The sequence below is a fragment of the Sturnira hondurensis genome, unplaced genomic scaffold (genome assembly GCF_014824575.4).
Source record: "Sturnira hondurensis isolate 20B ecotype Veracruz unplaced genomic scaffold, ASM1482457v3 Scaffold0022566, whole genome shotgun sequence".
NCBI classification, from domain to species: Eukaryota; Metazoa; Chordata; class Mammalia; order Chiroptera; family Phyllostomidae; genus Sturnira; species Sturnira hondurensis.
Genome location: NW_028095197.1, coordinates 181,743 through 195,227, shown reverse-complemented (window position 1 = coordinate 195,227; position 13,485 = coordinate 181,743). Strand labels below are relative to the sequence as shown.

Sequence of the window (13,485 nt, the reverse complement as noted above, 5' to 3'; positions counted from 1 at the left end):
GGCTTACTTTTGTTGGCCGGTTTTCTGCCAGTCCATCAGAAATCAAGGACCTCTCCTTCAGTAGAAATTGGGGTAGTTTCACTGAGACCCCAGGCTATGAATATACTCATAACTTTCAACTTGATCTTCCTCACTGGGAAAGGAAAAAAGTAACACCCGGGGCCCAAAGGAAAAGAGGCACCAGCACATATTCCTTGTAAACCCATGCTTTGGTTTACCTACGTCCAGGATCGGGTTGCCGTTTGAAATTGGTCCCAGAGAATGAAAGGATTGGACAGAAGTCTTGAATTTTATCAAGAACACCTTTTGTCAGATGAGTAGGTAGTATCTGTGCCTCAGTTTGCCTTGTGCGAATCGGGTGCAATAATACTGCCTGGTTCCTCGTGATACCCCGTGCTACCAAGGAGGAAACGTGGGCAGTGCTTCCCCTGGGGTCTGCTCTTTCCGGAGATGAAATCGGCTCTGGGGAGGAAGGGATGCTGTATAGAACTGAAGGGGGTTAACCACGCCCACAGCATCCCCTCCTTCTCCGTTCCCCCAATGAGTGGCACTAAAAGTGATCCTGCAGTCACATGCGGCTTGTGCTTCTTTGCAGCGGCTGGCCTGAGGACGCCCCTGGCAGTGCCTGGCCCGTACCCCGCCCCGTTTGGGATGGTCCCCCATGCTGGCATGAACGGCGAGCTGACCAGCCCCGGTGCCGCCTATGCCAGCCTCCACAACATGTCCCCGCAGATGAGTGCGGCTGCTGCTGCCGCTGCCGTGGTGGCCTATGGGCGCTCCCCCATGGTAGGTGACTGCGGAACTTAGCGGGCAGGGGAGCATGGGGTGGCAGTCCCCACGCCTTGGAAACAAAGACCCACTGTCCTCGCCTGCCACCTTCGTCTTGTGCGCCTTCATCCACATGCCGCTCATTCAGTTACAGCCAAACGCTTTTTGCTTTACTGTTTTTGTGGATGAAGAAAGGCAGTGTTTAGGAGCCGCTTTAGCGGTTCAGGGGACATCTGGTTTTCTCCCACCAAAGTAGATTTTTTTTTTTTGGAAGGCGATGAAATGGCTCAAGTAGCGTACAGAAGCCTTTTCATTCGTTTTCTTGAAAGGTTTTTTTCCCCCTCTTTAATTCTTAGAAAAAAATATTTGAGAAGCTGTAACTTTCTCTTTCCATGCCTGTATTATCCTTTAAACCCAATAGCATGGCTTAGTTGTAAGAAGTGATCTTAGTGCAGCAGGCAGAAACAGAAAAAAAAGGAATGAAAATAAGGAAGAGGGGTTAGATTATAACCCATAGCAAAGAAAAGTCTGTAAATATTTTCTCCTGGTTGTTTGAAATATATCATGTGCATTTCTCCTCTCTCTTCAAATAACTTGGACTGAGAGCCAAGTTCATTGGTTCTTCTAGCAGGAAAGGCTGTGTGTTACAGAACAGGATAGTTCAAAGCAAAATGGACAGCCGAGGGACTAGGTATTGCCATTAAGGTACACAACATCATGTATGAATTCTTAAGGATTAACTTAGACCAGTGGTGTGAAACGAGGTATGATTCTTGCCTCCCAGGGACATTTGGTTGTGCCTGGAGATTGGCACTTAGAGGGAAGAGTCTGGGGATGCTGCTAAACCTCATCCCACCTTCTCCAGTACAGCCCCCAACAAAAAAACTGTCAGGCCCAAAACATCGATAATGTCAAGGTTAAGAAATACCGAGACAACATACTGCTCGGTGTACTTGCCTGGACAAGGCAGACCGTCCTGAGTCTGCAGCAAGTACAGCCAAACCTCGGTTTGCAGCGTCTCCCCTTTCAAGCAGTTAAGTTCTTGACCAAGTTGTTCATGATAAAAACGTCTCGGTTGTCAATAAAACTTGGTTGCCAAGTAAAGCTTGGGTTCTGGGTCCTCAACCGACAGCCCTTTCCTGCCGATGCCTGTGTGATCAGTCGCACGTTTCTCAGGCAATAAAGGAGATTTGGGCTTTGAACAGATCGCTTCTTGAGCACTTCTCCAGAATGAATTAAGTTCGAGAACCGAGACTCGACTCTGTTGGCCATGGGAGGCTGGTGCCCAGGACACGAGGAATCATCGTCCATTCCACCTCAGCAAAAAGGAGTATGTCTTGCAGTGGTTAGAGGTGGTTGTATCACTTCTTCTGTTACAATGTTTCCTTTGGAAACTGTCAGCACATGTTACTGTTCCTGTTCATGCTGCTTTGGAGATCTCCGAGTTTCCAGCGAGCAGTGTTTAGAGATGTTCACAAAGTGCCTGCCCTGTATAAACTCAGTCCGCCTCACTTTGTTTCTAGGTTGGATTTGATCCTCCCCCTCACATGCGAGTACCTACGATCCCTCCCAACCTGGCAGGAATCCCTGGGGGAAAACCGTAAGTACCTCCAACTCCTCAGTTTTATTTTCAAGGCGGTTACTTAGTCATGGTTATTAGCAGACTAGAATTCCTACGGGAGCACAGGCCTGGGCGTTTCCAAGGAGATTTCTAGTGTCTTTTCCTGAGGAGTGTTAACACTTTCTATAAATAGGCACCTTGTAGGTGTCATGCCTCTGTCTTCTCACTGTGGGTGAGCTCATGCATTTAGTTATTTCTGGAGAGAAACTGTTGGAGACAGGGTGAGGAGGGATGCACGAACCACAGGCGGCTGGCCCTCCTCCCTGACCGGTCTTCAGAAAACTTCTCTGCTGGGCTGTGGGGCCAAGGGGCAGCGGCAGCGGTTTCCAGCAGGGCGTGTCATGGGCAGAAGCTCTCAGGAACTCCTGAAATCTCGGGAATTTGAAATGTGTTGTCTCTTTTACCCAGCTCAGTGCTCCCTTTTCCTTATTTTGGTGGAGATGAGAGTTGTGTTAGGGGTAGTTTGATCCCCAAGTGAAGATCTGCTGAGAGGCCCAGAATTACACAGCGCAGCATGGCTGTGTGGGGAAGCAAGGAAGAGAGGTTAAGGGCAAGGAACATTCAGAATTTGAAAAGCCCTGTTGATTATTCTTCCAGAGTCACTTGAAATCGCTTGCTTTCCATAATGTTAGTAGTAAGAAATGTGGTTTCAAAAAAATTCCTAAAGTTTTCAGTTTTTGTACAAAGCAAAATGGAAGCATATCGTTCTTCTCAGCAAGTGCTGTGGGTTAGGAGTCCTGCCCCTGGGACGGGAGGTGGCAGAAAGCCTGCTCCACCTTCGCTGCTTTTCCTAATAGAGGTACGTGTCATAGGCCTTCAGTTTGTTCTTGTTGTACCGTTACCTTTGTGTTTGCAAGGGACACACGAAGTTGAAAGCAGATGTTATTATCGCGTTATTTTGAGTGGTCCATTCAACTACCTGGTCATCCTTGTGTGGTTTTGATTGAAGCCTTGTTTCAACTACACTAGGAGCATGAGGAAAAATAGAATTCTTTATCCTCATCACCTGCTTTTAGGCAAGCAGATTTCTGTCATTCCACTTTTAATGCATTACAATATCTGTCTCATAGTGATTTGATTGATGATAATACGAGGCTTTTCTCTACGCTAAGAACTAGGAGAGGTGTTAAGAATTTAGGCAACATCAAGGCCCAGGGAAGAGTGGGACTGAGGAGGGGGGCAATGTTGCAGATGTTTACTTAGCTGGTAGCTTCCTTCCGACTAAATACCCATGAACCCCTCCGATGTTGTGTGTTTTCTGGGGTATGCTGTCTTTTGTCCAGCCTGCGATGTCCCAGAACACCCAGGGTGCTTTTAAATACGTGTTTTTGACAGGGTGGCCGTTGTGTATCCTACTGACTGGTAAGTGGGTAAATGACAAGTAATGCTGTGATAAAAGGCAATAGTTAATAAACACTGATGAATCTTTGGGGAAGTAATGAGCAAATAGAGCCAATTTAACCAGCCATTAAGGAAAGCCAGTTTCAAGAGTCATCGGTATGGAGGTGTGCCCCACTGCCAGGACCCCACCTTGAACATGATGTGTGAAGGGGAAGGTGGGCGGAGCTTCACTCTCACTGTGCTCAAAGGCGAGAGACCCGGTTCTTTATAACGGGATGTGTGTGTGTATGTGTGTGTGTACAACATTGTATGTGTCAATAGCATGGTTAGACACAAAGTTTAAACCTTCAGTGAGTGACAGTACTGATGTCATGCTTATTAGAGCCAAAGTATTCATGCGCTTGGCTTATGAGCATCTTGGATTTTGTTTACGGTGTAAACAGGATATGAGGTGCTCCAGACAAGGACATTGGGCACAGTGACAAAGTTATAAGGTTCTCATATGTGAGGGTGCTCTTCTCCTCTTGGTCAGGAGGACATTGGCTGTTGGTTTCTGGACCAGGGTGGTTATCGCTGTCTAAAACAGTGAAAATATATTTTTTATGTTTTGCACTTAATGTGAGCAAGATGGAGTCAATATCAGAAGGCAAAATGAACTTCCCCGCTGTCACCAGGATCTGCGCTATAGTCTTCCTCCCTCTGTCAGTCCACTGATTAGTAACTGTTCTTTCTGGTTAGTGAGGTAACTGCCTGAGGCATTGCTTCTCACCCCAAGGTGGTGACAGACCAGTTTTCTCCTAGTACGGCAGATTGATGCTCTCGTTGCACACGTGATGAATGGGGCGGGGAGTAACAGTATTCCAACTTTTTAGTACAAGAGTCATGAACTGACTGTTACATAAAGGTTTCTTAACGAGTTCACAAAAGCAGCGTGAATAGCACCATACTGTGAACAGCACTGGTCTAAGGCACTTAAGAGAAAGGGTCACAAACCAGTATCTTCAGAGTTGGGTGAACAAGGTAGTAAAGGCTTCGAACTTGTCATTCTTGGAGAAATACCAGTTGACATACATGGATGGCTATTCATGGATGTTCGAGCAAGAATTGTGTGTCAGGCTTTGTGCTGGCTGCTGGACATGCCTCAGGCAAGAGAATGTTCTGCCTTTCCTGCCTGGGGCCAGAGCGGGTGGCATAGGAATGAGGAATTCTTTAGTTTTGTTTGTGATTCATGATAAGTGCTGTGAAGACAGAGCAGTGGGTTACCGGCAGGCATGGAAAGGATGACCAAAGTTTGGAAGGGCGGAGCTTCCTCGGAATGAGGCTGACACACTGAAAGCTGAAACATGTGCAGGAAGGAATAAACCCCTGGGGCAAAGGGGACAGCGTGAGATAAGCTCCTGTAGCACAGGGAGCTTGAGGGACTGAGTGCAGATGGATCACTGCCTCTTAAAAGTGACACAGCCAGAAGAGTTCCGTTGGTGCTGGAGGGACCTCGAAATGCCTCTACTGTAGTAAATGCTCATCTGTGGCTTAGGTCTCCTGCAATAGCCTCACCAAGCGGCCAGGGCCTCTGACCGAGCGAGGCATATCTATGACGGGACTTGCTGCTGCCTAGAGCAGTCCATTTTCTCCAGCTGTGTGAAAACTCTCCCAGGCTTTAAGCCGAGATCTGTCTCCCTGGAACTTCTACCCATCAATCCTGGTTCTTTCCTACCCCCGGAGACCACACAGCACACCACTCATCCATCATCCTCATGACAGCTTTTCAGATATGTGTGGAGACCACCATCTGCCACGAGGCGTCTCTTCGGGCTGAATATGTCCATGCTTCAGCCCTATCTCATAGGATGGGATGTCGGGTTCCTCCACCATCTGCTCACTGAAATCATAGTCACCGGCCTCCTCTCTTCCACAGGTTTCACCAAGACTTGCTGCACATGCATGCATGGGCTACCCTTTGGGAGCTCACAGCCTAGTGATGGAGAGACAGCACTAATCAAATAATCACAGAAAATAAATGCCTAATTATAATTGAGATAGGAGCTATGACAGAGAGGAACTCTTCTGTGAAACCTGTGACAGGCTGATTCCATCTGGGGAAAGGGTCAAGGAAGAATTCTCAGAAGGGTTTTCCAAGCTGCCTTAACCCCACAGGAGCAGGACCGAACCTTGAGGTTTCTGCATACGGAGGAAGCAACATATGCAACAGGCCCTGTCCCTCCATTCTTAGTATCAGAGTGGACTAGATGACTCATGTTGCCACTGTTCCGTACTAGCCTTTGGTGTTAAAGTCATCTAAGAGCTCAGTAGGGTTTTTCAGTTTACACGGTTGTTTTCCCTCTCCCACACCAGTCTCTCCTAACTTCTCTTTGTTAAAAGCATATCCCCCGTATGCTAAACTTTAGCTTTTGATTTTTCCTTATTTAATTCCCATTTTACCCAGTCTTTTTATTTGTTAAAATTCTCACTTATTTTATACCTACTTTTGTCAATAGGATCCTAGATGAATTTTATCTTTTCTAAAGTATTTATCTGATCGGATCTGTTTCTTGCTCAGAAGCCTTCAGAAGTTGCATAGAAGCTCCCGATGCAGCATTCAAGGCCCCTCTGGTAATAATATTACCGCTCCAGCCTCCTCTCCCAGCCTCATGTCTGTGTTTGTGTCTCGTGCTCTGGCCAGACCAGCCACTTACTCCCTAAAGGTTCCTCATTCTACGCCAAGCAACTTCCCGTCTTACCGTCCTTCTCTTCTTCCTGCGGAAATACTTTCTGTTCAAAGACCACTTCAGTTTCTGCCTTCTCCACAAGGCCTTTGCTCAGAACTTTTCATACATGATCTCTCTGGTAGCACCTTGTAACATGTTGTAACACTTTCTCACACTTTGGCCTCAAGTAAATTTGTGTCGACATGTCATTTCTGTCTGCTTCTTCCCCACTAGAACTGAAGCTTCTGAGGTCCCCTTGTCCCCTGGAACATAAATGCCCATAAGCAAATGTTTGCTGTGTTGACTGGGTGGGAAATGAACCCAGGACCATGAGAGACCCTGAGATTCTTCCCTCCCAAAGGAGATTTGTAAGTGGTAAAGGAGATTTGTAAGTGGTAACTGGGACTGTTTCTAGATCTTCGAGGTGAAATTTATTTGATACTGTTTGGTTGGCTCATCTTGAACTCATTTTTAGTTGTAAGGAAATGTATCCCTCTGAGCTCCGTGTAGATCACCGGTGAAAGAGATTTGGAAGTTTAGTCAGATTGATGTCTTAGCTGTGCTTCATGTGCACCCTCCACCCCACAACACGTTTTTCTAGCCATGGAGCTGTGCTTTCCTCCTGTGCGCTGCCTGCCTCCTGTTGTAGGACCTAGAGGTCAGTAATAACTCAGACTAATAATAGTTGGGCTGAAGATTCCAGCTTCGTTCCAGGTTCCTTCACCCTATGTTTTAGTGCCAGACATGTAATTGAGAAATCTTCCACCCACTCGTTTAGTGTTTAAATAAATCTTTAAAGTACCTTTTGGAGTCGGAGCTAAAGGGAAAAGAAAATGTTAACTATGTTTGGGGTAGAATCACCTCTTAGGAAAACATGTTTTGCAGCAGTGAAGAGAGGCCACCCCTGGCTTCTAGCCAAGGAGACACTTCAGTGGCCCACACTCCATCCCGCTCCCTACCCTTTTTTTCTCTGGAATTGCTTGTGATTCTTCTGTTGACCCTGTCTAGATTCCACAGCTGGTTTGTTTAGTGGATTTGAGAATTAATTCAGCCCCTTCCCCCCACCCCCTTTTAATCTGTTATGACATTTGGGTGTTTTTGGTCTATTAAATAGTAAAAGTAACATGCCTCTTTTGTGCTTTATTGTCACCGTGTGGGTTTATTTTAACTTCTGCTTTTTCTACCATTTGATGATCTGGGAATGTGTAGCTAACTTCTTGAGATTATATTGACATCTGAGGCCTTTTTTTGATGTCAGATGTGTTTACCTGCTGGACAACTATCTCTCCTTTTACTTCTCTACCTCTTCCCTTCTTCAGGAATGGCTTTCAGCTCGTCATCTGTAAGTGTAGTCTGTACACTTCTTGTATAGATAGTGCTATTTGCCTATAGTGTTTGGAATCTTGGCTAGAATTTTGAATTGAGCTTTGAAATAGCTGTATTTCAAACTTCTGTTTATCTCACTTGTCCAGGAATCTCTTGGCTTGTATCTTTGTCCTGCATTGGAGCCTTGTTGCTGCCTCAGCACAGCAACAAATTTGGAAATAATTTAACTAATGCAGGAAGGAGGGCCTGGAACTCAGGGTTATAAAGGCTCATTTGGGCCAGAGAGCCTCCCAGTTAGTTGACTACCACATTTCTTTTTGTTTTCTTTGTGTAGTAGTTTACTATTTTCCATGTCCATTTACTTTTTCTGCATTTGCTTAAAAAAATGAGAAGAGCAGTATAGTCGAGTCCGCAAGGAAACAAAAAATTTTCTATCCTAATGCTTTGAAGTCCTTAACTTGTAATTTAATTGTTACCAAAGCTCTCTGTCCTGTTGGGAGACACCAAACTGGAAAAATCCTGTGAAAGAAGTAAAGGACTTGATTGATGTCACAGGTTAGATATGCAGACCCTTAAGAAGTATTAGAGATAAAGCCTGTTATATTGTCAGAGAGGAGGATTTTACCATAGTAGGTGAATTAAATTTCTGAGGACCTGTTTTCTTTCGCTGAAATCTTAGAAGAACATGGCTCTTATTTTCTTTTGACCCCTCCTCACACCCTGTCAGCCCCAGCTACCACCTTCACTGTTCTAGTTCTTGAGGCGACGAGTCTCCTTAGAGTCATAAGTTACATTATTCCCATCTGCCTTAGGATGAGTCAGACGCCCCAGCCCTCAAAGCTTCCTGTGCCCAGAGCTCTGTACAGAAGGGCACTGACGTGTTGGCTTGCCTGATGTCTTTTTTTGTGCGGGGTAGGTGTTTCTGTCCTGTGGGGCCCGCATTATCCCTCTAGAGGCAAAAATGTCAAAGGCAGTGCTGATGTGGGAGCTAAGGTAAAGGTTAGAGCTCCACTTTTGCAACTGGCTGGCCTTGGACTTGAATCTCGGCCCTCCCGTTTACTAGCAGGGTAATCGGGCCTTCACCCTCTCCTGTGCTGCTCCCCCTCCTCTCTGCGTGAGAAGGGAGAGGGAGCTACCTCCTGGGGCATGGCAACCTGAGGTCGAATCTGCGTTCTACTTCATACCTGTCTTGGAAGTACTTCCCCACGTAACTTCATTTACTCTGCACCTCAGCAGTCAGGATCATAGGGTAAGTGTTGTCATGGCACACTGTAAAAGTAAGGAAGTGATGCCTAAATAAGTTGTATTCGATCCCCTCATCTTACTAGTGACTAAACTGAGCCTCTGTGTCTCCTCACTTGTTGTAGTTCACTGCATGCTTTTCAGCGACCAGCTGCGGGATCGAGCTTGCTGTGCGTGACCCGTGGCTGCTCCTGCCTCAGCTGGCTTTGGAAGGCTCCCACGTCCACTGGGTTCTGCTGGCTGGGATTCCACTCCTTTAGTGTAGTTGCTTTCATTGCCCTTTGGTTCAGCTCAGCTCTCAGGGAGCTGCTTTTCACCCCCTTAGGAAAGTTGATACCATCTCTTAGTGATACTGAGGGGAACTACTAGAAATTCCTTGGGAAAAGTTGGCTGGCATAACCCGGGGGGGTCAGAGGACTCCCCACGTTCTTGTCCTAGCTGACTTTCCTTGCCAGAGCAACCTTTCATGCCTCAATTTGCAGGTGATGAGATAGCAGTAAGCAACTCAGGGTGTTTGGATTCATTTACTGAGTGCCAGCTCTATGCTAGCTGGTGACGTCATCCACCTCTCCCTGATGAACTCCTGAATGAGAAAGACAGAGACGTGAACACGTGCAGTCAATAGTCCACAGTGTGAGCTGTGCCGTAGTCAAAACTGATAGCGAAAGAGTCGTCCTGCTGGGAGGTTGTGCAGGCAAGGAGGACGGGAGGGAAGGAGTGCACCTCACGGGAAGGCGGTGCTGTTCTAGCCGGGAGGGAACTGTCTGTGCACAATGTGGAGATGAGATGGCCCCTTCCACACGGTGGGGAGTTTGGGATACAAGACAGTTGTATGGAATGAGGTTCAGTTGTGAAGGGCTTGGTCTCTAAAGAGCTTAAAGAGTGGGTGAGGGTGTTTGACACGATCAAATTTTTGATGCCTGTTAACACAGCAAGAAATCGCACATCAAGCGTGCCAAGTCCACAGGCAGCGGAGTCTTGGCCACAGCCATTACCTCCGGGGTCCGTGGTCCTTCATTACTGGTTACTAGATTCTGCTGCTGCTGTTCCTGTCTATTTACAGCAAACCAATAACTCTGTAAACACCTGTTTTCCTTTGGCCATAGAACACAGCATAGTTTTATTAACAGGAGCCAGCCTGCCAGGAAAAAACAGCCTGCTTCCCTGAACGCAGTCTTGTTTTCCAGTTTGCCACAGCCTCTGCGAGGAACCCCTGTGGGGCAGGAACTCTGAGTCCTTTCTCCTCTGCTGTGTACCCAGCAAATGAAGAGTCTCCTGCTCCGAACACGTGTGATTTCATTCAGTTTTTAAGTCTATGATGTCCATTGGGCTTTATTCTTTTCAGTTCTACAACCAGATTTCACATTAAGATCCGGATCTGCAGGTGCTGGGTTCAAAAAGCTGGGTGGGTCTGGGACTCTGTTCTCTCTCTTGGGCACAGGAGGGGGGCCCGAGCAGAATTGCCCTAATGAGGGCTCCAGGGACTGTTCTTTCTGCCCTGCAGTTTGACACAATCCTGTCCAACTGTTCTCCTCCTCTCTTTGCCAAGTGCCACTCTCCCATGCCTTTGAATTTCCTGACTTTTCGTGCCTGTTCATTGTCCTGTGCTTCCTGACCCTCACACTTGTCCGCTGGTCCAGATAAGAACCCTTGTTTCAACATATCCTCTTTCCTCTTTAAAGTCACTGGTGTTTAATGTCGGCACTGTCATCGCCCGCAGGCCCCTGCAGGTGTCGAGCACTGTGTCAGTGTTCTGCAGTTTTGCAGCTGTTACCCCTTTTAATCCTTACAACAACCCCTTTGACCCTTATGTTTTATTACTATTTGTACCTTATAGATTAGCAAAACAGACACACGACAGCCCTCAGGTTGTTGGGCTGACTAGGAAGACCCAGTTAGTGAGTCCAGTGAGCCAGGGCTTCATGTCTTAGGTCCGTTTAAACCAAAGCTGGGATCTCTACTTGGCTGTGGACCTGGTCTAACATGTTCATCTGTCGGGAGCCCTCCCCTCAACTTTTTTTGTGAATAAACAAGTAAACATAAGATTTTAATTTTTGATATGGACATAGAGGAAAGTGCATGATCCATATGTCTGTAGCTCAGTGGCTTTTCACCAAAAGCACCCCAGAAGCCTGCCGTGTGTCCCTTCTGGTTGCCCAGGGTACCCAGCACTCAGACCTTGGGTTTTGCCTAGGGCTGAACTTCTGTGCGTGCAGTCACAGCATATGCATTCCTTTGTGACTGGCCTCATTCCAAATTCAGGTTTGAGAGATATTTATAAATATACTCTGTTTTGTCAATGCCCCTTCCTGGCTGCTTTGACCTTTTTTAGTTTTTCAGTCTGTAGCGAAGGAATCTTCCTTCTGGATCTCTTTAACATTGTCATGGTGCACCATCAGTGCAGCCTCTTCTCAAAGACAGTCTTGTTCTACCTGTAGGAGAATAACTAATTCCAAACCATCTCGTTTGCTCCCCTGGTTTTGCTTCCAGTTTAGTCCTCTTTTGAGACCTGTTCACCCTTTACATGGATTGTCCACTCGATTAGGCTCCCAGCACAGCGGGCAGTGCCAGCTCCCTCCAAGGCCTCGTAGGACTTATGTATTAACATCCATACGAGTCTCCCCTGGGGCGGATGAGTGTTCACAGCTCCTGGCAGCAGTTCAGCGCACTGTGAGTCAATTTTAAATTGCCTCAGAATGATGATCACAGACCTCCTGCAGCAGTTTAAAAGAAGAGGACACCTGGGAGACAGGTGGTGTCTTCCAGAGATGACAGTACAGCTCCCCATCTGTGCTGTGTGCATCTATTTTGATCTGGAACATTGAGCTCTAAAATAAGCAGGAGTCCAGTGGAAGCAAGGAAACGTTTCCTTCCCTTTTGAAAATCCAGAATTGCTGTAAGTGCTCCTGGTGGAAATTTCACCTGTGTGGAAGTTGATTTATGGCAAACAGAAACGAGCCTTCACACCTGCCGTTATCTCATGGCACAGAGAGCCTGCAGAGGCAGGTTCTCTCTGTCAGACACTCCTCCCAAAATACATTCAATTGCAATCTTTTAAAAAAAAAAACACAGCTTATATGCAATATTATTTTATATTAGTTTCAGTCAGACAGTCATATACTTAACAAAGTGCTCCCTTCCAATGTTTCCAGTACCCACCTGGCACCATACATAGTTATTGCAATATTATTCATTCGATCGGTCATTTCTCCAGCTTCTCCTGGTTATTTGTGGTTTTCAGACTCCGGTTAGGGTGCCTAATGTCTGAGTTACATAACTTGATACTGGAACTTGAACAATTCTCCCAGGACATGACTCCACTTAAAACCCAGTTCTTGTGGTCTCATCTTCAAGGGCAAGACAATGCTATTTGATTCAAATATAGTAAATGGCATAGGTTCAATTAACTATGTAACGTGCATGTATTGAAATATTGTGTGGACTTGATAGATTAACACCTATGGTCTTTAGATCTGTAAAAGGACTGCAAGGTGCCAATGACAAGTTTCCGAGAGTGCCCAGATTTATCACAGAGGATTATGGGAAAGAGGAAATTGCATACTTCATTTATTTATGCGTGTAGACGGTATAGAAAAGGTTTAGTGTTGAACTTCTGGATCACCTAGGGGTGCTTCTGACAAGAAGAAAGTGAAAGTGGTCTTCAGTGCCACGTGCATAATTCCATCACTTTGGATGTAGGGCAAAGATACAGTTTATTTCTCTCCCCTAGTGTCACCAAGGCCTCTGCATCCACCTTTCTGCTCTGCTTCCCTCAGTAACTGATTTCCGTCTTCAGAGTTACGTTTTGGCCCCAAAAGGCTGCTGGAGCTCCAGTCATTTTGCTTGTATTTCAGGTGGAGCAAGGAGGAAGAGAAGGGGGCAGGCACATTCCCCTCCCCCTTTTAAAATTCTTTCTCTTTCTTTTGTGTCTTTAATTAATAAACTTACTTCTTAGAGCAGTTTGAGGTTCAGAGCAAAATTGAGTGGAAAGTACAGATAATTCTCATGTCTTCCACAGGGTCTCCTTTATATTAGGTTAGGAAGTTCCTCTCAGGACCAGCAGCTTCTGCTGGGTCTCTTTGGTTAGAGCAGAGCAGAGCCTGGCTGGAAAGCTGGGAGCTTTGCTGGAGTTCATGGGCAGGGCAGACAGGGAGAGTGTGGAGGAAGACACTTCCAACTTCTGTCACAAAGCCATTTGACCTAATGGGATCTTTTCTCCTGGTTATGCAAAACAGAGCTTAAATTCAAGTCTTAAACTGGAACTTTGAGAAAGCTGTTTCTCTTTGTTAGTGTTGCGATATACTGTTGCTGTTTGTAATTATTATGAGTTCTTAAGCTCTAGTCATAGTCATCAGTAATAATCATTTTGCCCTGACCCATGTGCTTCTGGTTGGTTGGATGTCATCCTGCAGACCGAAAGGTCGCCGGTTCAATTCCCAGTCAGAGCACATGCCTGGGTTGTGGGTTCAGTCTCCCGTTGGG

General features: G+C 46.3%; 1 protein-coding gene across 2 annotated transcripts in view; it reads left to right on the top strand.

Moving 5' to 3' along the window:
- Positions 1–13,485, top strand: part of TLE1 (TLE family member 1, transcriptional corepressor) — an 83,518-nt gene that overhangs the window by 61,290 nt on the left and 8,743 nt on the right. For both annotated transcript variants that reach the window (XM_037036148.1, XM_037036149.1), the window contains exons 13-14: positions 596–786; positions 2,292–2,368. In XM_037036148.1, the coding sequence (XP_036892043.1) occupies positions 596–786; positions 2,292–2,368 (268 nt within the window). The remainder of the gene's footprint in view (positions 1–595; positions 787–2,291; positions 2,369–13,485) is intronic.